The 24910-nt window shown below is 46.6% G+C and overlaps 2 protein-coding genes and 1 long non-coding RNA gene across 3 annotated transcripts; 2 read left to right on the top strand and 1 right to left on the bottom strand.

The window, feature by feature from the left end:
* Window positions 1-434: 434 nt before the first annotated feature.
* Window positions 435-15110, top strand: slc7a5 (solute carrier family 7 member 5). The gene is made up of 10 exons (XM_047034033.1): window positions 435-1222; window positions 3336-3461; window positions 8162-8267; window positions 8941-8985; window positions 9468-9591; window positions 9977-10080; window positions 10209-10305; window positions 11019-11168; window positions 11956-12133; window positions 12401-15110. The coding sequence occupies exons 1-10, from the start codon at window positions 640-642 to the stop codon at window positions 12454-12456; spliced, it is 1569 nt and encodes a 522-aa protein (XP_046889989.1). The 5' UTR covers window positions 435-639; the 3' UTR covers window positions 12457-15110.
* On the bottom strand, window positions 3873-5786 carry LOC124476726. The gene is made up of 3 exons (XR_006957056.1): window positions 5224-5786; window positions 4561-4705; window positions 3873-4350 (listed from the first exon to the last, which is right to left on the bottom strand). It is a non-coding gene; the product is annotated as an uncharacterized LOC124476726 (long non-coding RNA).
* Window positions 15111-20064: 4954 nt separating the features above from the next.
* On the top strand, window positions 20065-24526 carry klhdc4 (kelch domain containing 4). Its single transcript, XM_047033787.1, has 12 exons — window positions 20065-20290; window positions 20411-20502; window positions 20598-20676; window positions 21086-21184; window positions 21477-21613; window positions 21775-21867; window positions 22064-22226; window positions 22389-22467; window positions 22614-22822; window positions 23005-23440; window positions 23769-23834; window positions 23982-24526. The coding sequence occupies exons 1-12, from the start codon at window positions 20192-20194 to the stop codon at window positions 24152-24154; spliced, it is 1725 nt and encodes a 574-aa protein (XP_046889743.1). The 5' UTR covers window positions 20065-20191; the 3' UTR covers window positions 24155-24526.
* Window positions 24527-24910: the final 384 nt, after the last annotated feature.

Genomic DNA, 24910 nt, shown 5'->3' on the forward strand with positions numbered 1-24910 from the left:
GTCTCTCTATATCGCCACTGTAAAAAAAATTAATGACTGAAATACCCCCAAAAATAAATCTCTTTAATATAGCCACTCCCCTTCACACCTTGGTTAATCAAGCCACGCCCTGTCACATCCAACGGCCCTTTGCTTCCTGGCCAAGCTACTGTCAGTTTTTAAAGAGGTAATTAAGTGTCATCTTATTTTCAGACACTGGGAAAATTGTTTCAGCAAGTTTCAGCAAAAAAAATTGAATAGTTATTAATGCAATCCCTGGCAGCCAGTCTGGTTGCTTGGACCCATTTAGGGGCATCTCATCCTAGCCTAGAAGCCTCTGTCAATCGCTAGAGGGCGTTCCTGCGTTTCTTAACGGCGCATCACGTTCAGCAGATGATGACGAGGAAGGCTGGCCTACACTACACCCAGGAGAACTATTGGGCAAATTCTCTAATCCTTTGTACACAGAGACAGAGTTGCTTTGACACAGTGGAAAGCACGCTTGTCTGAGTCTGCAGCGAGCCAGCATCTTAGCGTGTCCTCGTGTTCCAGTAACCTAGCCTACGGACCAGTCTCAAACTGTAGCATCATTGTCGTTGAAAACACATTTTAAAGGGAGAGCGAATAAAGCGGAAAGCGTTGTCCCCACAGGAGCGAGAAATGTCTAGTTTAAAGAAAAGAAATTCGAATTCGTCCGCCGACCGCGATGAGGAAGACAAGCAGGTGACGGAGAAGATGCTCTCCCCAAGCGGAGGGGAGAACGGGAACACAAACCGGACCGGTGCATCGGGAAACGGGGAGAAGGAGGTTGGCAACATTGAAGGAGAGGAGACGGTAGTTCTACAGAGAACCATCACACTAGTTAACGGCGTTGCCATCATCGTGGGTACCATCATCGGGTCGGGCATTTTCGTGACCCCCACTGGAGTGATCAAAGAGGCAGGATCCGTTGGTCTGTCACTAGTCATTTGGACTGTCTGTGGGGTGTTCTCGACCATCGGTGCCTTGTGCTATGCCGAGCTGGGAACAACTATCTCAAAGTCAGGAGGGGACTATGCGTACATACTTGAGGTTTATGGGTCTTTGCCTGCTTTCCTCAAATTGTGGATCGAATTGCTTATCATACGGCCATCCTCACAATACATTGTCGCGTATGTCTTTGCTACCTACCTCCTCAAACCCATCTTCCCGGACTGCCCAGTGCCCGAGACAGGAGCGAAGTTAATCGCCTGTCTTTGTATCCGTAAGTAACCTCAACTTGACTAAATAGCCTAACATCTAGAAGCCCAAATCAAGGAAGTCAATCAGTAGAACCATGCTTCTTTAAGACATGCCCTCTTCCTGTTACATCAGTGTTGTAAGTGCAGGTAAACCGAAGTGTGAACACATTTTTTTCCTAAAGCCTACTCGCTACGCTACGCCAGGCTCCCGTGTAGGCTTTAAGGAAAGCTAAATGTCGGTTCACGGAACAAATGCCGCTGATGCTGGGTGTGGGCATCAATTCCAATGTGGCCTGTTGAAAAAATGCTGCGTTATTTCATCATCCTCAGCCTGTAGTATCCTGAAGTGCGCGCTCAGTGACACGCACCATCCACGTGTCATAGCCTAATCTATTGTGGATATTAAAATTGAGGATGATAACAATTAATAACTAACTAGATATATTATCATATATTTTATAAGATTATACAGTAGCCTACAGTGTCTTATGGTCTAAGTGAATAGGGTAGAAAGTCAATCAGACGTGAAACGAGCGGAGGCAAAGCACCCTAACTGTAGTGTCTTGACACGTGTTAATTAAAATGGTAAATGTCAACAAACTCTTGTCACAAATACTTTCTTTGTGTAATAATAATTGTTGATGCTACCTATTTATATATAAAATAATTTGTATTGTGTTTTAAACACTTCCACAAACCTAATCCACAGGTTGGGATAGGGAGGGCTAGACCACTCACCCACACAAACTGGCCAACCGTAGGCGTGTGTTGTGCTGTCAGATTGGAGTTTAGCCTGTTAGGATTACGCCTGGATTAGTTTTAGCTCCGGCTAATTGGCGAACAAATCAAAAACAGTCTGAGATTGTGTAGGTGGTTGGGCATTTGTGAACAATTTTCTCTCTGCTTTAGACTGTCTCTTTGATAAACTGGCGCTCCCATTCACCCCATGGAGTTTAGAGGAGGAGGAGGAGGAAGGGGGGGGGGGGGGGGGGATAAAGGAGCCCGATGAGGATAGAGGAATGTTTGTGAGAAAGGGAGAGAGAGAGACAAAAATACTGTGTATGTGAGCACGACAAAGAAAGTTAGAGAGAGAAGTAGATACTAAGTCTATGTGCAGTTTTGAAAGAAAGACAGAGATTGTGAGTGTGTAACCATGAGTGTACCTGTTAGCATTGGTGTCTTTGTACTACCGCTAGTCTGAACCCATAATCCCCATTTTCACCCAGGGCCTAATCCCATATGGGACCACTTGACAGAGATACAAACCATGGATGACTCTGCAGGTGTTGTGCTACAGTCTGCCTTAGAATGTGTGTGTGTGTGTGTGTGTGTGTGCGTGTGTGAGTGAGTGATTGTTACAGTGACCTATTTCTTTGATGTGAGTTATTAGTTTGAAGCCATGTTGTAGGGTTTGAGTTTCACTACCATAATTTAGGATCTTGTGTGTGTGTGTCTGAGAGAGAGAGAGAGAGAGAGAGAGAGAGAGAGAGAGAGAGAGAGAGAGAGAGAGAGAGAGAGAGAGCGAGCGTTGAATACACGCTTGTCTCTGCCAGACATTTAGGGTTCGGAATGAGGGGGTTTGTTTGGGTGATCCCCATTTATGTTCTTCACACTCATGTGTGTCTACATACACATGTGTGTGTGTGTTTGTGTATATAGGTGTTTTTGTGTTTATTTCTATGCATGTGTGTGTGTGGTTCCAAACTGTCTGTGAGGGAGAGAGTACAGTACAGAGAGAGTCTTTGTGCTGTGATCTCTCAGGGTTGGTCAGACCTCTATTGTTGCCTGATTTACAGATTATGCTGCTTTGAAGTGGAGGCTTGTTAATCACTCTTAATGGGGTGGCTGGTTACTCTGGTGGAATGCTGACTGGCTGGCTACTCTGGCGAGGGCAAACTGGCTGAGGTGCTGCTGTGCGGCTGTACTGGGCTAGTTGTACTGTGCCTTCTGTGTGGAACTCTGTGTTCTCTGTCATCGTGAGCAGGTTTGGAGGGAGTATCCATTCACCACCGTCCTCTCAGGAATGACAGAAGCAACCATGTAACACAGAAAGACAAGCATCGCTCCACTCATTTGAAACAGAGGTCAGTCAGCGACTAACATGAACCCCCCCCCCCTCCTCTGTCTCTCTACCAGTGCTGCTGACGGCGGTGAACTGCTACAGTGTGAAGGCTGCCACCAGGGTCCAGGACGCCTTTGCTGCTGCCAAACTGCTCGCCCTCGGCCTCATCATCATCATCGGCTTTGTGCAGATCGGCAAAGGTATGGCCTCTTCATCACCACACCCTCTCTTCCTCCTCTCTCCCGCCTCTCTCTCTCTCTTCATCCTCTCTCTTCATTATCACTCGCAGAAATCAGGGTATGGGAGTTGCTCGGCATCTGATTGCAGAGCAAGAGGTCTCAGGTTCCATTCCACCTATGTATTTGATCAATTGGAGTGATGTATCATTGGAATTAGAATTATTACAACAGTCATTAGTGGGTCACTCTCTCTTTCCTTTGCTAACCCGATAACTTCAACACAATGTGTGCACCTGCCTATTGTAGAAGTACACCATCAAGTCATGATACTGCTTGTCCTTAGAGGGCTGGCGTGACACCAGTGGTGACACCAGCCACTCAAAGACACCATCACGGACTAGTAAGCTCACCACAGCACGAGCAGACACAGAGCATGAGGAATAGGGCACTAGAGTCCTCCTGTAGGACAAACCAGAAAAAAAACATATGTACCCTTTTTATTATTGATTGAAAACAAGAAATATCATTATTTGTTGATAACAAATAGCTCAGTTTCCTTATTGTTTTTACTTAAAAACAGAGGCCGGGTTTCTCTGAGCATCAGTCAGCACAGTGCAGGAAGGTCTATGGAATACACTTAAGACCAGCCGCATGCACACACACACACACACTCCTATTGTATTCGCTTCACAAATGGATAAAGGAGGGCAAAGTACAGGTCTGGTGCACTTGTATCCAAACTCGGGGGGGAACACAGGTCCTTTCATCAGATTATGCTCATTAGCCTCAGTAGATATTACTGAGGGTTCCTGTTCAATTGTGCCCCAATCCTGGTCCAATTAAGGTGTGTGAGAGTTGCCAATAAGCAGAACAGAACAATCTTGGGGAATCCAAACACTGTTTCATTGTGCTGTACAGGGACAGGAGAGGAGTCGAGTGGAAAGGGGAGGAGAAGGGAGGAGAGGAAAGGAGTGAAGAGGGGAAAGGGGGAGAAGAGGCGAAGAGGACAGGAGTGGAGAGGCAGACAGTCATTATGGAGAAAGCAAAAGCCTGTGGGGCTAAGACTCTTTTCAGGCTGTCTTAGTAGGCCACCAACAAACAAGTCTCCAGACTGACTTACTGCTACATGGCTCGGCTCCTTACGTAACGTTATGTAACGACGCATGCCTTGTGTCCTTCAAATTAGTCAGAAGGTGCCCTTCCTGGTAGTGAACTGTTGTAAACTGGGCCGGACATTGAGTAGGCTACGCAACTCAAGGTTTCAGCTGCACGGCCAGAGAGAGGCGTCCACAGGGGATGTTGTCCGGACAAGGAGGCAGGCAGGCAGGCAGGCAGGCAAAGGGGAGTGCAAAAAAACAAATTTCAAGTAAAACATCAAGTTTACAGGCATGTGTATACTGCATACAACAGTTACTGTAATGTTTGTGTGCATGCCATGGTTTAAGTATCTCCCCCTCCAGGGTTTTGGCCAGGGTGGGGTCACTCCAGTGACAGTTAGAGATAAGCGTAAGCATGACAACCAGACAGCCAGTTATTTGCTGTTGCCTAGTCCTGCGCACACACACGCATGCACATATGCAGACCCTGTCCGCCTCTCACCTGGGATCTGAGAACTCACACAAGTCTGACAGGACTAGGTTGGTGTGAGTGAAATCCTAACAGTGAATCTTGCTGAATATTGAGACAAATGTAGAAGAAGTGTCTAATATGTGTTTACTAGGACTCAGATCTGAGGTGAGTTAAGTGCCCACCAACCCAGTCAGACAGAGTAGGTATTTCTCACCGGAGAGGGCATAGCACCTGCTTCCCAGCTCCTCCTGGAAGACAGGAAGTTGTAACTGGCAGACAGGAAGCTATCCCTGGCAGGCAGGGTGTAGGGATGAAGTCTACTGGGTCAGGCCTTCATTAGGCTGCTCCAGATTAATGACAGCAGGGTTGTTGCACAGTAATCTGATTAAACCAATAATCCAGCGCTCTTTCAATCAAAAGCTGTTGTTGTTTGTCTCTGGGCAGCTAGTGTCCATTGATGCCATTCCCTCTCTTTGTTTTCCCTCTCTCTTTCTTCCTCTGTCTCCTTTTCTGTCTATGCGTCTCTTTTTCTATCTCTGTCTAATTTTCTGTCTCTCTCTTCTTTCTCATTTCCTTTTATCTCCCTGTCTCCTTTTCTGTTTCTTTCTGTCTCTGTCTAACAATCTCTCTTTTGACCTCTGTCTCTCTCTCTCTCGTCCTGTCTATCTTTCTAAGGCGTGTAAGTTCCTCTGGGTCTCCGTAGACTGAGTCGCTGCAGACTGAGCTTGGTTTGTAATGGGATCTCATAATGGTTTATTTACAGCAGGGACCCAAACACACACACATACACACACACACACTCTTAGGATCAAAACACACACACACACATGACAGACTCACACACAAACTCAATCCACCCTCCCCACCCCCCCTCCGTGACCAATCAAAGCGCAGTGGGCTGTGTCTACCTGTGCTGTACCTCCCCACCCCCCCTCGCAGCCACGCCTACTTCCAGATACCGGTTTGTCAGGTCACCTGACCAGACATTGACTGGATATCACACTACTCTCACTAGTTCCCTCCTTCACAGGAAGTTCCTTGACAATCTAGGTTAGAATCACCATGGCAATAACCTGTTGTATTTGACAGAGATTCTCGAGCAAGCAACATTCGTTCAATGCTGATGCAGAGATGTCATCAGCCTGACTCCTGATTGGCTCTCTTGCCTTTCATCTGAATGAACAATGAGTACTAATGTGTGGGACAGAACAGCAGAGGCCATTTATAGACTACATACTGTATAGCTGGACAGCAAACCTTCTCAGCAATTTTTGTACACTAATAGAATGGCCACGCACACACACACATACACACACACAACACATCTGTTAATTTTTATCAGTATAATCCATTCATCAATGCACGTATTCCATCATTAGTGCATGTATAATGTGTGTGTCTGTGTATGTGTGTGTGTCTGTGTGTGTGTGCGTGTGTGTGTGTGAGTTCAGCTAGAATAAACCCCCCCAGCCCCCTGCCTGAAACTGGTGCCACAGCTCAAGTCATGTGACCAGCTGACCACCAGCTCCCAGTGAGGCATGACTGGGGGTGGGAGCTCACATGATGCCCCTCTCTGGGGTACTGCAGCACTCTACCACAACACCACCGCAACATAGTAACACAACACCACCTCAACATACTAACACAACACCACCTCAACATAGTAACACAACACCACCACAACATAGTAACACAACACCACCTCAACATACTAACACAACACCACCTCAACATAGTAACACAACACCACCTCAACATACTAACACAACACCACCTCAACATAGTAACACAACACCACCACAACATAGTAACACAACACCACCTCAACATACTAACACAACACCACCGCAACATACTACCACAACACCACCACAACATACTAACACAACACCACCACAACATACTAACACAACACCACCTCAACATAGTAACACAACACCACCACAACATAGTAACACAACACCACCTCAACATACTAACACAACACCACCGCAACATACTAACACAACACCACCGCAACATACTACCACAACACCACCACAACATACTAACACAACACCACCTCAACATACTAACACAACACCACCTCAACATACTACCACAACACCACCGCAACACTCCAACACTAAACAACAACACGCAATGCCACAAAACTGGAACAACACTACAAACGACAACCCTGTAACACCACAACAAAGTACAGCACTGCAACACCATAACAACACAACTAGCACACCTTCCACCCTGCTGGGCCCCACCTGTCATGAAGTGTGTGTGTGTAAAGGGTTGATTGTGTGTGTACAAAGAGGCGTACTGGTGTGTATCCACATGCATGCGCTCATGTGTGCAGGCATGCATGCATGCTTGTGTGTTTGCATGTGTGCATACATGCATTCATGTGTGTGTGTGTGTTTATGGTGCAGCAGGGTCACAGTGGTCCATTGTCCGTCAGAGGGGGGGAATGTGTGGATGGTGTTTCTCACGGCCCAGTGCAGGCATGGGGCCTCTGTCTGTACCAACACCCTGGATCTGTTGGTTTAGGGTCTGTCTGGTGTCCTGAGGCCCAGCCCAGCCGGCAGTCTGCCACGCCTGGAATGCAACCTGCGTCCCGGGTGTCTCCCCTCAGGCATCTTCCAGAAGCTTCCTGCAGATTTTTATTAAAACCCACGGGTCGCCTTCCAGACCCCCAGCCCAGACTCTACCCCAGAACCCAGACCGGTGCTCCCCGAGCGGGGCGTTGTAGTCTGGAATACCTCCATCTTTGATGATTATAGGGGATTTGGTTGGGAGCACCCCCCCATCGCCCTTTCATTCCTTTGCCTTTTAATGTTGCTCCGAGTAAGCTGTGGTATTCTGTCTGGGGGGAGGGCTTGATATTGTCTGGACCCTTGGCCCCCTCTTAGTCTCCTCCACACGTCCTCGCCTCCTCTCCTCATCACCTCTCCTCCCCCACCTCTCCTTGTTCATATCTTCACCTCCTTTCCAACCCCACTCCCCCTTCCTCCTTCCTTCTACAGGGATGAGTATAGCTCTGTTGTGAAATAAACACATTATTTATTCTTTCTTCAGACTGATGTAAAGCTTGTGCCACTGGTGGTGATGCTGGGATGCTGGGATTAACCACATACTGTTGTCTCTCCTCATCTTTGTAGGTGACACAGTCTACCTCCTACCAGAGAATTCTTTCAAGGGTTCTAAGTCAGACTTTGGGAACATCGGCCTGGCGTTGTACAGTGGCCTTTTTGCCTATGGAGGCTGGTGAGTCCAAGGGGCTGGGGCGCGGGCTTGGACTGGGAATAGTAGGGCTAAGTTTGTCTGGAGAAAAACCCTGCACCTTAACTGACTTCCAGAATTCCTTTGTCCCCCTCCTGGTATGTGTGGGTTTGGATACAGTGGGGTACTGTCATGTCAGCCAGTAATCTGACCGTAAACCCCAGTTTAGCTGGCCTGGAGAATTAAGACCACTATTACAAGAATGAATAAGTTGTGGCCTACCTGCTAATCCCCCTCCTTCTCTCTGCCATCCTGTCCAACACCTCGCTCTCTGTCTCCACTCCCTCACTGATTTACACGCAAACAATTCTCTCTCGCCCACACTTTACTCACTCATTCACTCCCTCTGTTTCTCTCCTTACTCATTCAGCCACTCGCTCTCTCACTCATTCGCTCACTCAGTGTCACTCAATCACTTTCTTCCGTCAAACTCGTTCAGCCCCTCTCTTTCTCTCTCTCTCTCCTACCTCCTCTGTTTTGCTCTAGAAATATAGCATGTCGTTCTTACATTCCGGTAGGCTTCTTGGCTGTGCTGGGTACCTCATACTAGACCACTGTTAGCCGAGCTCACCCAGGGTTTACTCCTGTTTGCTAAATAATTGTTTGCTTTTCACCTGTGTGTGCGAGAAAGATAACCCACATCTCGTGTCCCCTACAGGAACTATTTGAATTTCGTCACTGAGGAAATGATTGAGCCTTACAAGTGAGTGTTGACACACTTTTATATAATATTATTAAAGCAACCAAAAACTGCAATGATTGGTCATATTGAAAGAGACCATTTATTTGCCTGTGACCACCCCTTTTTTAATTTGATAAATGATTCATGTTCTAAATGATTCATGTTTAAAACAAGGCCGTAGCCATGGAGTCAACATTGGGGGGACACATATATATTTTTTTAATGATAATTCCGGACAGCGTGCGTGGTTGACTGTCGTAGCGTAGCACATTTATATTTCTATATCAAAATATTGGGGGGGACATTTTGACCAGATTTGAATATTGGGGGGGGATGTGTCCCCCCCAATATGTATTATGATTACGGCCTTGGTTTAAAATGATTCATGTTTCATTGTCCTTATTTTTCATATTTCAATTTGTTCATTTTCTATCAATGGTTCATGTTTAAATTGATTCATGTTAGTATTGATTCATGTTCTAAATGATTCATGTTCCTCATAGGAACCTGCCTCGGGCAATCATCATCTCACTGCCCATTGTCACAGTAGTGTACGTGCTCACCAACCTGGCCTACTTCACCACGCTCAGCCCCGAAGACATGCTAAGCTCAGAGGCCGTGGCTGTGGTGAGTCACCTGCATATTCATATACTACACAGACTGCCCTGTTTACTCATATACTACACACTCTGCCCTGTTTACTCACATACTACACACTCTGCCCTGTTTACTCATATACTACACAGACTGCCCTGTTTACTCATATACTACACACTCTGCCCTGTTTACTCATATACTACACACTCTGCCCTGTTTACTCATATACTACACAGACTGCCCTGTTTACTCATATACTACACACTCTGCCCTGCATACTCATATACTACACACACTACCCTGTATATTAATATACTACATACTTTTCCCACTTTTCCCTATAGACTTACTACTACTACATATACCAGCCTACTTTAGCAGACACTGTATGTGTGTATGTGTGTGTCTCTCTCAGGACTTTGGGAATTACCACTTGGGCTACATGGCTTGGATCATCCCTGTGTTTGTGGGCCTGTCCTGTTTTGGCTCTGTCAACGGCTCCCTCTTCACCTCATCCAGGTAGCAAACATACACACACACAAATATATACACATACTGTATACCCCTTCACACACACACAAACATGAGCTCACGTACACTGAATAACTACCTTTCTCTCTTTCCTCTTCTCCCCCTCACTATTCCAGGTTGTTCTTTGTGGGCTCCAGGGAGGGTCACCTACCCAGTCTGCTGTCCATGATCCACCCCACCCTGCTGACCCCCCTCCCCTCCCTCCTCTTCACAGTACGTACCTCCTTGTTAAACCTGCCTCCTCTCTCACACCTGGTTAACAGGACTAGTCATCTGGTTGACAGGACTGGTCACCTGGTTAAGAGGACTTGTCACCACAAGCCCATTCACACGCTCTTATGAGACTGTACATTTCAAACTGAACACGCATCCTCCCTCCTTTTTTGCCTCTTTCGGGGCTAAATTCAGAAGGTTTTAATGAGGCACAAATGCTCTTTTGGATCAAATACAAGAGTTTTATTAAAGCATAAAGCAGGATTGACAATGGGTACGCAAATGAGCAGAAAGAGGCAGATTGGGGAAAAGGGCCCAGAGCAAACAATGGGATAATTTTATACAATCAAAGAACTTGCCCCCCACCAAACTTTTGTTCCGTCACGCAGACAGAAATATCCCCGCTATCACATATTGCTCAATTTGCCAGTGTTTCGTTTCCTAAAACGGGCCTGTGTTACATGAGCCCCCGGGGACCACGAGAAGTTGCTTACAGGTTTGGTGTCGGATGGGTGTTTGCCAAAGGTCACTTCCTGGTCCTATGTCTAGGAATTGTGATCAAAAAGACAAGACTTCTATGTGACAACTCGTGATGTTTGGGTTTTACTGAATGAATACCAGTCAGTTTCTCCACCACACCTCTCTCTTTCCTCCCTCCTCTCTCTCTCTCTCTCTCTCTCTCTCTCTCTCTCTCTCTCTCTCTCTCTCTCTAGTGTGCCATGACTCTGCTGTACGCGTTCTCCAACGACATCTTCTCAGTCATCAACTTCTTCAGCTTCTTCAACTGGCTCTGCATCGCTATGGCGATCATCGGCATGATGTGGCTGCGCTACAAGAAGCCTGAGCTGGAGCGACCAATCAAGGTGGGTAGAGCGGCCCTGGGCTCTGCCTCAGTAGAGCAGCCCTTGCTCCTGTAGAGCGGCCCTGGGCTCTGCCTCAGTAGAGCAGCCCTTTCTCCTGTAGAGCGGCCCTGGGCTCTGCCTCAGTAGAGCAGCCCTTGCTCCTGTAGAGTGGCCCTGGCTCCAGTAGAGCGTCCCTGGGCTCTGCCTCAGTAGAGCGGCCCTGGGCTCTGCCTCAGTAGAGCAGCCCTGACTCCAGTAGAGTGGGACGGGCCCTGACTCAGCAGTTTGCACTCGGTCGGCTTGCCGTACACTGGCCCTTTGTGCGACTGTGGGACAGGGAGACCTACTCCTGCCCCCAAATGGAGCCATAAAGGCTGACAGCCGAGTCCTCCCTCTGGCCTGGTTGACATTGTCAGCGATGTGCTAATGAGGTGCAGGGCAGTGAAGTGAAATGGGCTAAATCTATTTATCTAGTCCAGATCCATGTGCTGAGTGTCGATGTGGGGAGGGAACGGTGCAGGGGGCGTGTGCATGTTGGGCTGGAGGGTGTTTGTCTGTCTGGGTTGTGTTTGGCATGCATTTGCTTGTGTTCAGGGGGATTGTGTGTGTCTCTTTTAGGGGTGTGTGTTTGGGTTGTTCGGGGGGTTGTATGTGTGTATGGGTGAACTATGAATGATTGGTTTAAATCATTTCCTCACATTGAAGGGTCGCTAAAGCTATCGGCTGTTCTTTCCGTTCTCAATCATCACAACAGCTAAACATCAACTTAATCTAAATGAGTGCATAACTTAATCTCTCTGGCATTCAGGTGAACATCTTGCTGCCCATCAGCTTCGTGTTGGCCTGCCTCTTCCTTATTGTGGTGTCAATCTGGAAGACGCCCCGGGAGTGTGCCATCGGTTTTGGCATCATCGCCACCGGTGTGCCTGTCTACTTCTTTGGCGTGTGGTGGCAGAGCAAGCCCAAGTGGCTTCTCCAGGCTATATGTAAGTCCCCCCAGCTTGTTTACTGCTTGCTTCCTGCTGTTTTAGTGCTGGTTTTCTGTTAGCTCATCGTGCAAGTTTAACGTTAGCTCATAGTTAGCTTTCTGTTAACTCATTGCTAGTTTACTGTTAGCTCCCTGCGAGTTGACTCTTGAAATGTCCTGGACTGAACAGTCTAGTTTCCTTTCTGGGTGTACATAAGCTGAAAAATTTTTATTGAATGAAATGTTGGTTCATTTTCTGACTACTTGTGTATGTGTGTCTCTCCAGTCTCAACCACTGCACTGTTTCAGAAGATGATGGAGGTTGTGCCGCAAGAATCTTGAAGACGATCAGAGACTAAGCCTTTAGATGGCCACCGCTCCCTCCTCCCCCCACCCCAGTCCCAGCTCCTACACCAGACACCCCCCCATCCCAGTCCCAGCTCCTACCCGTAGAGACACCCTATAGCCTGTTCTTCATGCATCTCTTCGTGAAAATCTCTAGCTCTCTTTCATATAGTCAATCGTATTGTTACAGTGTTGGAGTGAAGGAGAGCCATGCTGTTAGCCATACCTCACTGCCCCCTCCTACAGACACAGCAGGACACCCTCCAACAACTGGGGTCGTCTAATTTCGGAATATTCCCATGTCCAGTGCAAAGATTCTGTGGCTAGTGGACTGTGTGTAAAGACTTGACTCGTTGGATTGTTACATTCATTTGCTTTTTTTGTTTGTTTGTTTGTTTGTTTTTTACTTCATACGCAATCCAGCTATCAACTGAAATGTATTTAAAAGCCATTGTTTTAATCTTAAGCAAAATAAGTTCCCTCTCACCCACTCCATGCAAATGACCATGGCTACTCTTTTCAGCACCTTACATGCTGCCTCATGCAGCGCTCTGTGTGTGTGTGGCGTGTGTGTGTGAATTTATGTTTCAGAGTACTTGTAGTAACTTGTCTAACTACTTGCTTGTAGTTGGGGTAGTTGGGGAGCAAGGACAAATATACCCGTTGGGATCAACCAGTTATATAAAAGGAGCTGGTTAAAACCCAAACCCCAACAGCTTCTATCCAGCGGTCTGAGACTCACGCACAGCTCTCCAGTAGCACCGCTAAAGTTAGACCAAGACATGAACAGGCCCCTTAAGGTGAAGTTAGAAATGGTTTTTACCCAGTTACCTACATGGTGAAATATAAGCTTGCTGCTTTTTTTTTTTTATACCTGTAGATAAAGATTTCTACTGTTCATGAGTTTTATTTTTCTAAGTCAATGCAGTGGCCCAATTTCTTTCATACGGGGTCTATGCGATCTCTATAGACTGAGGAGGTGAAGCATCCTTTAACTTAAAGTCCTTTCGACACGATTAGTGATTTTAGACCTGTCAGTGTACGTTGTCACCTCTATGTTTTTAGTTACTATGACAACAAATGTGTCAATACAGTATTGGTTATGAGTACTGTACGTGCAAAGTGAGTGTTTGTAGGTCGTACGACTCTTGAGAATACCACACTGTGGTTTTTGTAACAGACAGATAGACAAGCCTGCAGGCTGCAGGGAGAGAACAGTCTCTCATATATATTTCATGCCCTTACGCCTGCCCTTAGTTGAATTGCTGTCATTTATAAGAAGAAGACATTTTGAGTTGTTGTTGTTTGTATGTACTGGTGTGTCTGACAGTGGAGGACCTGATCTTCGTGATCCCTGGGGAAGGGACACATTAGCATCAGTAGAACATCCACTTAGTTAGCAGTAGGCTACCGTGTTTCGGTCAAGCCTCGCTAGGAACACTGTGGTCACAGTCACTGTAGGTCACCCTGTAACTAGGTCTGACAAGGACCTCAAGTTCAGGAGTTTGTGTGTGTGTGTGTGCGGATTAACCTGCCATTTGGCGATTGTCGATACAAAAGAGTAAACTGACTAATAGCTGTATCATTAATCAAGTAAATGTTGTTTTATGTGTGAATATGATCTGGTGTGTGTGTGTGTGTGTGTGAGTATAGATGTGCGTCTGTTTATGTTTGTAATTTCCCTTGGTCAAATGCTCTGTTGTCGTAGCTACAGCATCAGCAACAATCATTAGGGTGGCAAGGCTAGGCTAGAACAGGACAGACGGGGCTAGGTTAGGTTAGGCTAGAACAAGTTATACTAGATAAGCTGGGTTTGGCTAGGAAAGGTTAGTTTTGGTTAGGTCAAGGTGGGCTATGCTTGGCTAGGCTGTGTTAGGTTAGCTTTGTTTATGTTGGGTTTAGCTTGGCCATGTTGGGTTGGTTGGGGTTGGGGGGAGTGGAGGGTGTGTGGTGGAGTAGGATGGGGAGGGTTATGGGTGGGGGTGTATCATCAGACAGGATGTAGGAGGGTTCCGAGGGCAAGACAAGTTACTGTAAAAGGGGGCGGAGGGTGGGAGGTGGTGGTGGGGGGAGGGGGGGGGGCACGGAAGGTTTACGAGATTATCAATCCATTGTTATTATTTGTAGTTATTATTGCGTACTGTATTAATGTAAAGCGTCCCTCAAAAACTGTCCCAGACTTGTGGCATGTTCCACCGTGCGTTGTCGTGGAGATGGCTTCCCACCACAGACTGCCTGACGTATCAGAGAGCTGCAGCTGAGGCCGTTTTCAGACAACGGTGATACAAGCTGTCTAAATATGGGAAACCTGGAACCAAAGTTCCAACAGATGCACAGGCACTGTTCATGAAGTTTTTTAGGACCCTCTATCACCTATTGTGGATGAATACACTTAAGACTGTCTCCCAGTCATTGTCAACATCTCATCCTATAGCGTTTTGTCCTGGACCTTGTTTTTTTGGCCATGGTTCTCCAAGGGCGTTTATCTGTGTTTAGATGATCTAACACTCCAACCCATCAAAAGATGGTGACTAATTTTGAATAGGACTGTAGAAGATGTATTTATTTATTGTAGAAACTTTGTTAGTCCTCTAATTTTTACAGGGCATTTGTGGAAGTGCTTTACAAATAAATCTCACTTTTTTTTCCATGTTTGTGTCATACATTTTTTGCATCCTTAGCTTCTGCTACTCCAGTGACATTTTCCCAAGTGGCCTTAGTCACACAATAGGTGCAAAAGTAGGAGGGGACATTAATCAGTACCAGGAGACATGCCTAAATACCAAGGGATATTACTCAGTACCAGGAGACACGACTCAATACCAGGGGACATGACTTAATACTAGGGGAGATAACTCAGTACCAGGATACATTACTCCGGCCCAGAGTAGCAGAAGACCATATGCCCTGGATCCCTGCCCAACTCAACTTTTTGCCCCCAGAGCATTAAACAGCTTAGTTAGGCATTAGGCTGGTGCAGAATTAAGCAAGACACTGGTTGCTGGGGATGTGAGTTTGTTTATCTGGGTTCTGAATCAGGCGAGTCCAAATCATGGATAGAATCTGAGTTCTGATACAGTCGACACCTGAACATGCATGGGATATGGGTTCTAAACCAGAAGAGACATGGACATGCATGGGATATGGGTTCTAAACCAAGAGAGACATGAACGTGCATGGGATATGGGTTCTAAATCAGGAGAGACATGAACTGAGGGAATCTGTGTTTTGGGGTTTTAATTTACTTTACTTATTGTCAGGCCCTTGCACCACACATATTTTCTAGAGCAACATAAACTCACACTCAGAAGATACTGAATGAAGTGATCCAGTGGCCTAACCCTTCTTTGGAATCGACATCTTCTTTGGACTCGTGCCTGAGATGAACAGGTTTACCCCAATGCCCAGACAACAACCTGGTTGAGTCAGTTTTTTAAGGCTGAACCACACCTATTAGATGACTTGGCAGAGACTGAAGAATGACTGCACTCAAACCTCCACACTCAGTGTATTCAAATATATGTGTATTGTGTGTCATTTGTCCTCACGTCTGCCTTATCCATCCATCAATACCATATTCACCAGTCAATACGTTATCTATCAATCGTTGCCTTATCCATCAGTCATACCTTATTTATCAGTCAATACCTTTTCAATATTACCTTCAACTCTTCTTTTTGCGGTTTTATGTTGTGATATCTTCTACCTGTAAGAAGAATAAAGATGTTATTGATGGTTACCTTGCAGGTCTCCTTGTGTGCTTCATTGGTGGATGATCCAGATAATTTACATTTATTCATTTAGCAGACGCTTTTTTCCAAAGCGACTTCCAAGAGAGAGCTTCACAAAGTGCATAGGTCACTGATAATAACAACAAGATAGCCCCACAGCATTGCGGGTAGTCAAAAACAAGAAGTACATATTGTGAACAACCAAAAAAAATAGTGCTAAAGGGAAGAAACCATAAGAGCATGTAGTTAAACAAGTTAAAATTACACAACATTAATCTCTAAGTGCAGGTGTACCTGTAGGAAAGCAATAAAAATAGGATTAACTAAAAAAAAAGAATACAACAGTTTAAATCAGCTACCACTAACCAACAAGAGCAACAGTCTAAGCAAGAGTCATTGTGAACCTTGAGGAAACTAACGTTGGGTTCAGCAACGTTAGTTTAGCAGTGGATGAAAAAAAAATTATTGTGGGAAAGTGGACTGACGTGTTGGCATGGTTGCAATGAATGTTATTTACATGGGGCATGTTTAATGTTAAAGTCTCAAGAACAACTGAGTGACACAGCGCTGGCCGGTGGACAGTGAAGGCAGCTGTGACGACTGAGTTGACTTTGATAGCAAGGTTGGTGAGTGGAGGGAGGGGGGGGGGGGACAGTGACAAGGATCAGATAATGAGATATGGATATGTGGGAAAGCAGGATATGAATCAATAAAACCCCACCTGGGAGGAAAACAGAAATCCAATAAGGCCGACAATAAATCAGGCAATTGAGGTTGGCCATTCACACTTAATGTGAAATGTGTTGTTAGGGGGGACAGCAGCACAGCTGGTTCTTTACTGACCAAGTTTGAGTTTCCTGGACGAACAAGACGTATATTTCATCTCAGACGTGCCAATTGCATTGAGTGCAATTATATGCTCATTCTGATTTAAATTTGGACAGCGTAACCCTAGAAACCTAAACATCTGACACGTAAGACCAAAGAGGAATCCCAGAGTTAGAAAAACTTCATAAAACTAACATACAGGAAGAAGAATCTCCAAAATGTGTTGATGATGATAAGCAAAGTGTTTCATGTGCAGGGACAGAGAGTACAAGCTGTAAATTTAACAGTGATAAGACAGGACACAGAATTGGGCACATTTTATATGGCCCCCCGACAGTCTAATTGTTTCTCAGACCGGTAATATCCCCCCAGAAGGAGCAGGGATGGTCACTAACCTAAATCATGTTGAACACTAACTAGTGTGGCGTTATTGCATTCAGGGAATTGTGGCAAGGCAGTGCAGACCTGGAGCAGCATTCACACCCTCACCGCAGCAGGGGTTCCCCAGTCTGTTCAGGTCTACCAAATATAGGAAACTCAAGGAAATGTTGCAAGTAATTATTACATACTGCTCAGCACCAAACAGGCCAATGAGAATGGTGGGGTAAGAAAGTAACATAGTCACAAGCTACAAGTTGTGAGCACTTGGTGGTTGTGTAACTGTGTGCACATGTGGAGGAGTGCATGTACAACCTAGGAACACATTATAAGAGGGTTAGTGGGAAATGGTTGCTCAACTTCCTGTTTGAGAAGTTGAATATGTCACCCGATTTGATCCAGGGCAATCCCTAGTGGGTAGTGCCAACAGCTGCAGATGCCTGCCCGGTATCACCATGGAAACACCTGACCTTTCATCTCCCTGTCTTCCTACATTGTGCGTGTGCATGATTTGTGGATGTGTACATGGATGTGTGTGAGTCTGTGTGTCTGTGTTTGGATGTGGAGACGAACCACTACCTGCCCTGTTTCTGGGCAACGGATGAATTGAAAGCCATTTCCTCAGTTTATCAATGCTAAACACCCAAATCTTTAAAACCAAACATAGATTATCTCGCTCCATCCCTGCTTCATATCCGCCCTAGGCCTCTAGTCACATCCTCATCAGCATCTTTGGAGAAAGATGTACAAGGCCTGTGTGATCTATTGATTCAGGGTGACTCACACTCTGTGTTTAGGACATTCACCCACAGGAACCCTGTCATTATCTCTCTTTCTCTCTCAGTCTCTTTTTCTCTTCCTCTCCTCCCCCTCCTCTCTCCCTCTCTCTCTCTCTCTCTCTCTCTCTCTCCATCGCTTTCTTGCTCTCTTGTCATACAACTCAAAAGAAAATGTGCCTCTGTAAACTGAAACAAGAAGGGGTAGAATCCTTGCTGTCTAGCATTATTCATATCAGTATGAAAAAGTGGAACATGCATGGCAAATATCAAATTACAATCCGACCAGTCCCTAGGACTAAATAACCTGTTGAGCTAAAGCTTTTGAACATTGATAGTGACCCATAACACGCACTGATCAGACGCTGTTTCTGTGTCTGTTAGAAGGTGACTGTGTTAGCCTGCAGAGCTGAAGCCGCAGTAGTGGGTGGCGATCGAGAGTAGAAGAGCTCTACAGTCAGGCATGAGAGACTCTCGTGATGAAGAGTGTGACTGCTATGACCGCCTCTAGTCAAAGATTTACACAGAACAACACACAGACATTCACACATAAACACACGCAGGCATGCACATACACACACACAGGCATGCACATACACACACACACACCCGGCACAAACACCCCTACAGATATCTTACAAAGCTTTCCTCAGAGAGAAAGGTTAGGAATCAGGAGTGAGGAGGGCAGCACAGTCATGTGTTTGGGCTTTAGAGGCAGTGAGAGCACAACTTTGACTATAAATATCACAAAACGCTCCCAGCTAGTCTGGGATCAAGGATGTGGCCTGTCATGTTCAAATGCATTCATTCACTTACTTTCCGTGTGTAAATAGCGTCTCTTAAATTCTCACAGGAATAGATACTAATACTTTGTGTGCCCCAGCTCTTTTGGCACATGTACCATATTGTGGCTGATTGCAGTGAAAATGTACAGAAGACATGCACACACATACACAGATGTCAGGGGTGATGGATAGAAGGTGCAGAAGTCTAATTAGAACAATCTGCAGCAAGATTCTGATCATTATAATATCCGCCTCGTTTCAGTGTGTGTGTGTGTTTGTATGTGTGTGTGTGTGAGAGAGACAGAGAGACAGAGATAGAGAGTGAGAGAGTGTCCATTCCTATCAAGATCTTTACTGAGCAGATACGTACATGGCAAATATAAGTTCCATGACTTGGGGACACTGTTGTGTTTGACTGGGTTGAAGGTCAGACATTCTCCTTCATGGCCTTTACCTTGGAGTCCTGTCAGCTAGGCTTGGACTTACCCTGACCCTGGTGGGGTCTCACCGCTGTGGTCAGTCGGGTGAAGTCGTGAAGGACTGTGAAGTTCAGTCGACATTCATTACAAGACCGTGACACCAGTCAGCTTCACTGTGAGGTTCCATGTAGGGGGTCATAAGATGTTCTCATGTCCCTAATGGCAGGGCAGGGTGCCCCCCATCACCAAACCTCTCCCCAGACGTTGCCATGGCTCCTAATTAGAGTGAGGGTGCGACTGCCACACATGCCACCTGACACCTGTCAGAGGATTTCCAGAGAATAGATACTTCCCTCATAAGTTCTCCCCTCTAGACATTCCACACACCCTGGAGGAATATTGAGTCTGCATGAGTGACGGAGGCCGTTGACCTGAACCACGACTCAAGTCTGGACCTGTGGCTGTAGAGCCCTGCAGCGTAAAGACATTTTATCGGCCTATTTCAATCATTAGATATTGAATATGGACGTTTCTAACAGCTGTCTGTGAAAAAAAATTAAGCGGCACGATTTGGTTTGTTAAGACAATATTAATGGCCTTTCCTTGATTGTTTATAATATTTTGTAAGACACCCTGTCCTAGAGATGGCGCTGTTTTATTTTGTGTACACGCGAAGACGAGCAGGGTTTTCACTGCACGTTGGTTGTTGATACTATGGCAGTGAAAATACATGTGTGGTGCATTTAGCATATTTCCATGTGGTTCTGAATATTAGAAGTTTTAGATAAAAGCGCCTGTAGAACAACGCTGCCAACATGGGCAAAAAGAGCAAAAATGAAAAAAAAGTAAAGGGAGCAGAGAAAACCGCTGCGAAAATGGAAAAGAAGGTTACCAAGAGATCAAAACGAGAGGAGGTAGGGGAGCTAGCTACACCTGTGTTCCACCCTCTCTGCTTAAATAGGTTACTCGTGTTTATCAGTGATTAAATGACACGCCTGTCTAGGCTGGGTCTCATAAACGTCTCCTCCTGACAGGAGGACCTGGAAGCGCTCATAGCTGAGTTTCAGACCCTGGATGCCAAGAAGACCCAGGTGGTAGAGACGTCCTGCCCACCACCCTCTCCCAGGTAACACCCCCTGTCCACTCCTTACCTCCAGGTAACAGCCAGCGGTTGTTGTATGAGTTAAGGGTCAGGGTTAACTGTGTGCCCTCCCCCTCCAGGTTGAACTCCTCTTTCTCTGCTCACCCTGACAAGGACGAACTCATTCTGTTTGGAGGAGAGTTCTTCAATGGGAAGAAGGTGGGCCTGGTGAACCATACTTCCTGTCCTGTACCACATACTTCCTGTTCTGTACCACAAACCTGTTCCTGTTCTGTACCACAAACATCTTGTCCTATATTATACCTCTCCTTAATAAGGCCAGATGTGTATGCTGTACACCTGCCCTATTCTGCCCTATTATTGCACTATGCTGCCCTATTTTATATATTTTTTTGTAAAATGTTATATCTTACATATTGTTTAGCTGTTTTGTATAGACTTTTTTAATTCATTTATACATTCTACTTTTTAATCTAAAAAGATCTTAAGATCTGTTTATTTTAGGCACCTTCCTGCCACAGTAAATTATGTGTTTGTGTACACTTACTGTAAATGAACCACTGACCCCTGGCCTCTTCCCCTTCTCCCTCGCTCCCTGTCTCTCTAGACATATCTGTATAATGACCTCTTCTTCTACAACATCAAGAAGAACACCTGGGTGAAGTCAGACATTCCCAACCCCCCGCCTCGCCGCTGCGCCCACCAGGTAACCTCCCACACCTCTCCCTCCCTCTCTTTCCATCCCACCGCCCCTCTTTCCCCCCTCGTCTCATTCTACAGCTGCTTGCAGTCACGCTTGAGCTGTTTTGACAGTTATTGTCATGTTCATGGAAGCGTGATTCTACCGGGGTTCAGTGTTCCTTTTTGAACAGCAGAGGGCAGCCTCTACCCAAGCACAGCTCAAAAGAGATTGTGGAGTTTGCATAGAAACTATACATACAGACTGTTGTCCCCGCCCCGCCCCGCCCCACCCCACCCCACCACTCTCCCTCCACCAGGCGGTGGTGGTCCCTCAAGGAGGGGGGCAGCTGTGGGTGTTCGGGGGGGAGTTTGCCTCTCCGGACGGGGAGCAGTTCTACCACTATAAAGACCTTTGGGTGCTGCACCTGGCCACACACACCTGGGAGCTCATCAAGTGAGTGGACAGGTGACACACACACACACACAGGTGACACACACACATACATACATTTGGTAGATACACACATACAGGTGATGTATACATGCAGGTGATAAACACACAGGTGACTCTTAGATGGAGTGAGTGATGGAGCCGTGTGTGTGTGTGTGTCCCAGGGCTCCAGGAGCCCCGACAGGGAGGAGTGGTCACAGGATGGTCCTCAGTAAGAGACAGCTGCTGGTCTTTGGAGGCTTCCACGAGAGTGCCAGGTGAGGACTCGTGTACGCAGGACTGCTTCACATACATACCAGGCTTATATACTGTGTTTCTATGTGTTCATACATGTTTATACCTGACTCCCCCCTCTTCTCTTCTCCTCCTATTCCTCCTCTTCCCCCGCGCTCCCCCTCCTCCTCCTCTCCCCTCCTTCTCCTCATCGTCCTCACTCATCTTCCTCTTCTCCAGGGACTTCATCTACTACAACGATGTCTACTCCTTCAGCCTGGACTCCTTCACCTGGTCCCGCCTCGCGCCCTCAGGCTCCGCCCCCTCTCCGCGCTCCGCCTGCCAGATGACCTCCACCCCCGACGGCTCCGGCGTCATCATCTACGGGGGATACTCTAAAGTGGTGTGTTTAAAAAAAAGTGTGTGTGTAGTGGGCTTTTATTGTGCGGGGCTTTTATACATGTGGGTGGGGGGATTCATTGTGTGCGCGTGGGTAAGCCTTTTCCTTTTTTCTGCCTGTATTGTTGTAATACCGCTTTCTCTGGTGTGTGTGTGTGTGTTACAGAGGGCTAAGAAGGACGTTGACAAGGGCACCATCCACTCCGACATGTTTCTGCTGAAAAGAGAGGGCAAGGAGGACCAAGGTACTAGCACCCACTTGTCCTGCACACACACACACACACTCTTCTCCTCCACACACATACACATCACTGTGTGTATATTTCTTTCACCTTTCTCTCGCTCCACCTCCTTCTCCATGTCCATCCTGCCCCCCCCCCCCGCCCCTCAGAGAAGTGGTCTTGGTCCAGGGTAAGCCCCTCTGGCTCCAAGCCACCCCCCAGGTCAGGATTCTCCCTGGCGGTGGGTCTGGGAGGGCGGGCAGTACTGTTTGGGGGCGTGTGTGACGAGGAGGAGGAGGAGACGCTGGAAGGAGACTTCTATAACGACCTCTACCTGTACGACATCAACAAGAACCGCTGGTTCCCTGCTCAGCTCAAGGTACCAGCTCATCTGCAGCCTCATCACCTCGAGGCTAACATGCTAACACTTTCTGTTGTGTAGGTGTACACACGTCACTGAAGGGCTTTCCTTTTTTTACCTGTCTATCTTTATCCCTGCCTGCCTCCCTGTCTGTCTATAACTCTTCCTGCCTGTATGTAACTCTGCTTCTCTGTCTCCAGGGAGGGAAGTCAGACAAGAAGAAACGTCGTCGGGGGAAGAAAGGCGGGGCTGAGGGGGCGGGGCCAGACGATGGGGCAGGGCCAGACGAGGGCGAGGGATCTTCAGCTCAAGGGCCGGTGGAAGTCGTCAAGGAGATCGTCACGGAGGACGGGACGGTGATGACCATCAAAGAGGTGATCCCTGGGACACGGATGGAGGAAGCAAGCGAAGAAGAAGAGGAGGATGATGATGATGATGATGATGAAGAAGGTGCAACGGCAGCGTTGGTGGAGCCGTGCTCCCGGTCCAGTGCCATGGCAACAGTGAAGTATGGGAAGCTGTACCTGTACGGGGGGATGTTTGAGGTGGGAGATCGACAGTTCACCCTGAATGACCTCTACTGTCTGGACATGCACAAGATGGAGCAGTGGGAGGTTCTCGTCAACATGGATCCCAGTGAGTAGAGTACCTGCCTGCAATCACAGACTTTACCCTAAAATCACTGACCTTGTGATCACTGACCTGACCCTAAAATCATAGACCTGACCCTGAAATCACAGACCTTGAAATCACTGACCTGACTCTGTAATTACAGCCCCTGAAATCACTGCCCTGACCCTGAAATCACTGACCTGACCTTGAAATCACTGCCCTGACCCTGAAATCCATGACCGTAGGAATAATAGATCCTCGAATCACGTAGCTGTCTGACCATGGTAGTGAGCTTCAAAGCTTGGTTTAATCAAGTTAATCTGACCCACAATACACCTCTCTTCCCCCGCAGAGACTCAGGAGTGGCTGGATGAGTCTGGGTCGGAGGAGGAAGAGGAGGATGAAGATGAGGAAGATGGTAAGCTGTCTACTTGTGTCTGTTTACTGCGTGTGTCCCCCAGAGATCACCTGCTGACTGCACCAAATGTGTGTGTGCATCTGTGAGTGTCTTTGTGTGTGTGTCTCTATGGGTCTAATAGGCTGTGTGTATGTGTGTGTGTTCCAGAGGAGGACCATCCCCCTGTGCAGCCGGCAGAATCCCTGTCAGAGTACCAGACCCGGACAGAGCAGTATTGGTTAGATCTGGCCCGGACTAACATGGGCCAAGAGGCCAAAGACAACAAGGTCCACAAAGTGGCCCTCGCCATGGCAAAAGTTTTCTATGAGGACCAGCAGTGAGAATGTATATATGTGTGTGTGTGTGTGCATGTATGGGATTATGAGTGTGTGTGTTTTGTGCAAGTGTATGAATACAGCAGTGTCTGTGAACATGTGGATACAGTGATGTATGAAAGTTCAACAGTTTAGTATTCATTACTATATCTCTTCTCAGCCTTATCCATATCCTCTTCCTCTGTGTGTTGGTTTAAAACCCCAGTCACTCAGGGTAATGTCAGCACTACTGATGTTTATGGGATTGTTTGTAGTTTCATAACTTCAGAGAAAATGTAAAGAACCTGTCATTATTCTTTCATTTTTGGATGACTCCCCAATGTTTTACAACTATATTTTGCAAGCATGGTTTCTCATTAAACATCTTTAAACACCTGATTTCCACTAATCCTCACTGTTGAAGGGCAGTTAACTGGTGAAAGTGCTGGATCAAGTAGGGGCCCTCACACTACCTTGGTGTCCTGCTGCATTTCAGTAGTTTATAAGGCTCCCTTACTTTCATTGGAGACCTGGACCAGTGGAATCATCCATGCAAATCTAGAAGCAAATGTATTGTGTGGAGAGACAAGGATTTTTTTTGTGTGTATGTTCTTTGAGTACCAACCTCGTCGTCACTAGGCACAGTCGTATTCAAATCAAATTAACTACCCGCTCCTAATGCTAAAATTCCCATTATTTTTTCCAATATGTGTATATATTAGGAAAACCGCTCAAAAAATATTTTCTTTGGCTGTTCGTTTTGGTGTGGTAGTCATCTTCTTA

This window comes from Hypomesus transpacificus, chromosome 14 (genome assembly GCF_021917145.1).
Source record: "Hypomesus transpacificus isolate Combined female chromosome 14, fHypTra1, whole genome shotgun sequence".
In the NCBI taxonomy this organism is placed as follows: Eukaryota; Metazoa; Chordata; class Actinopteri; order Osmeriformes; family Osmeridae; genus Hypomesus; species Hypomesus transpacificus.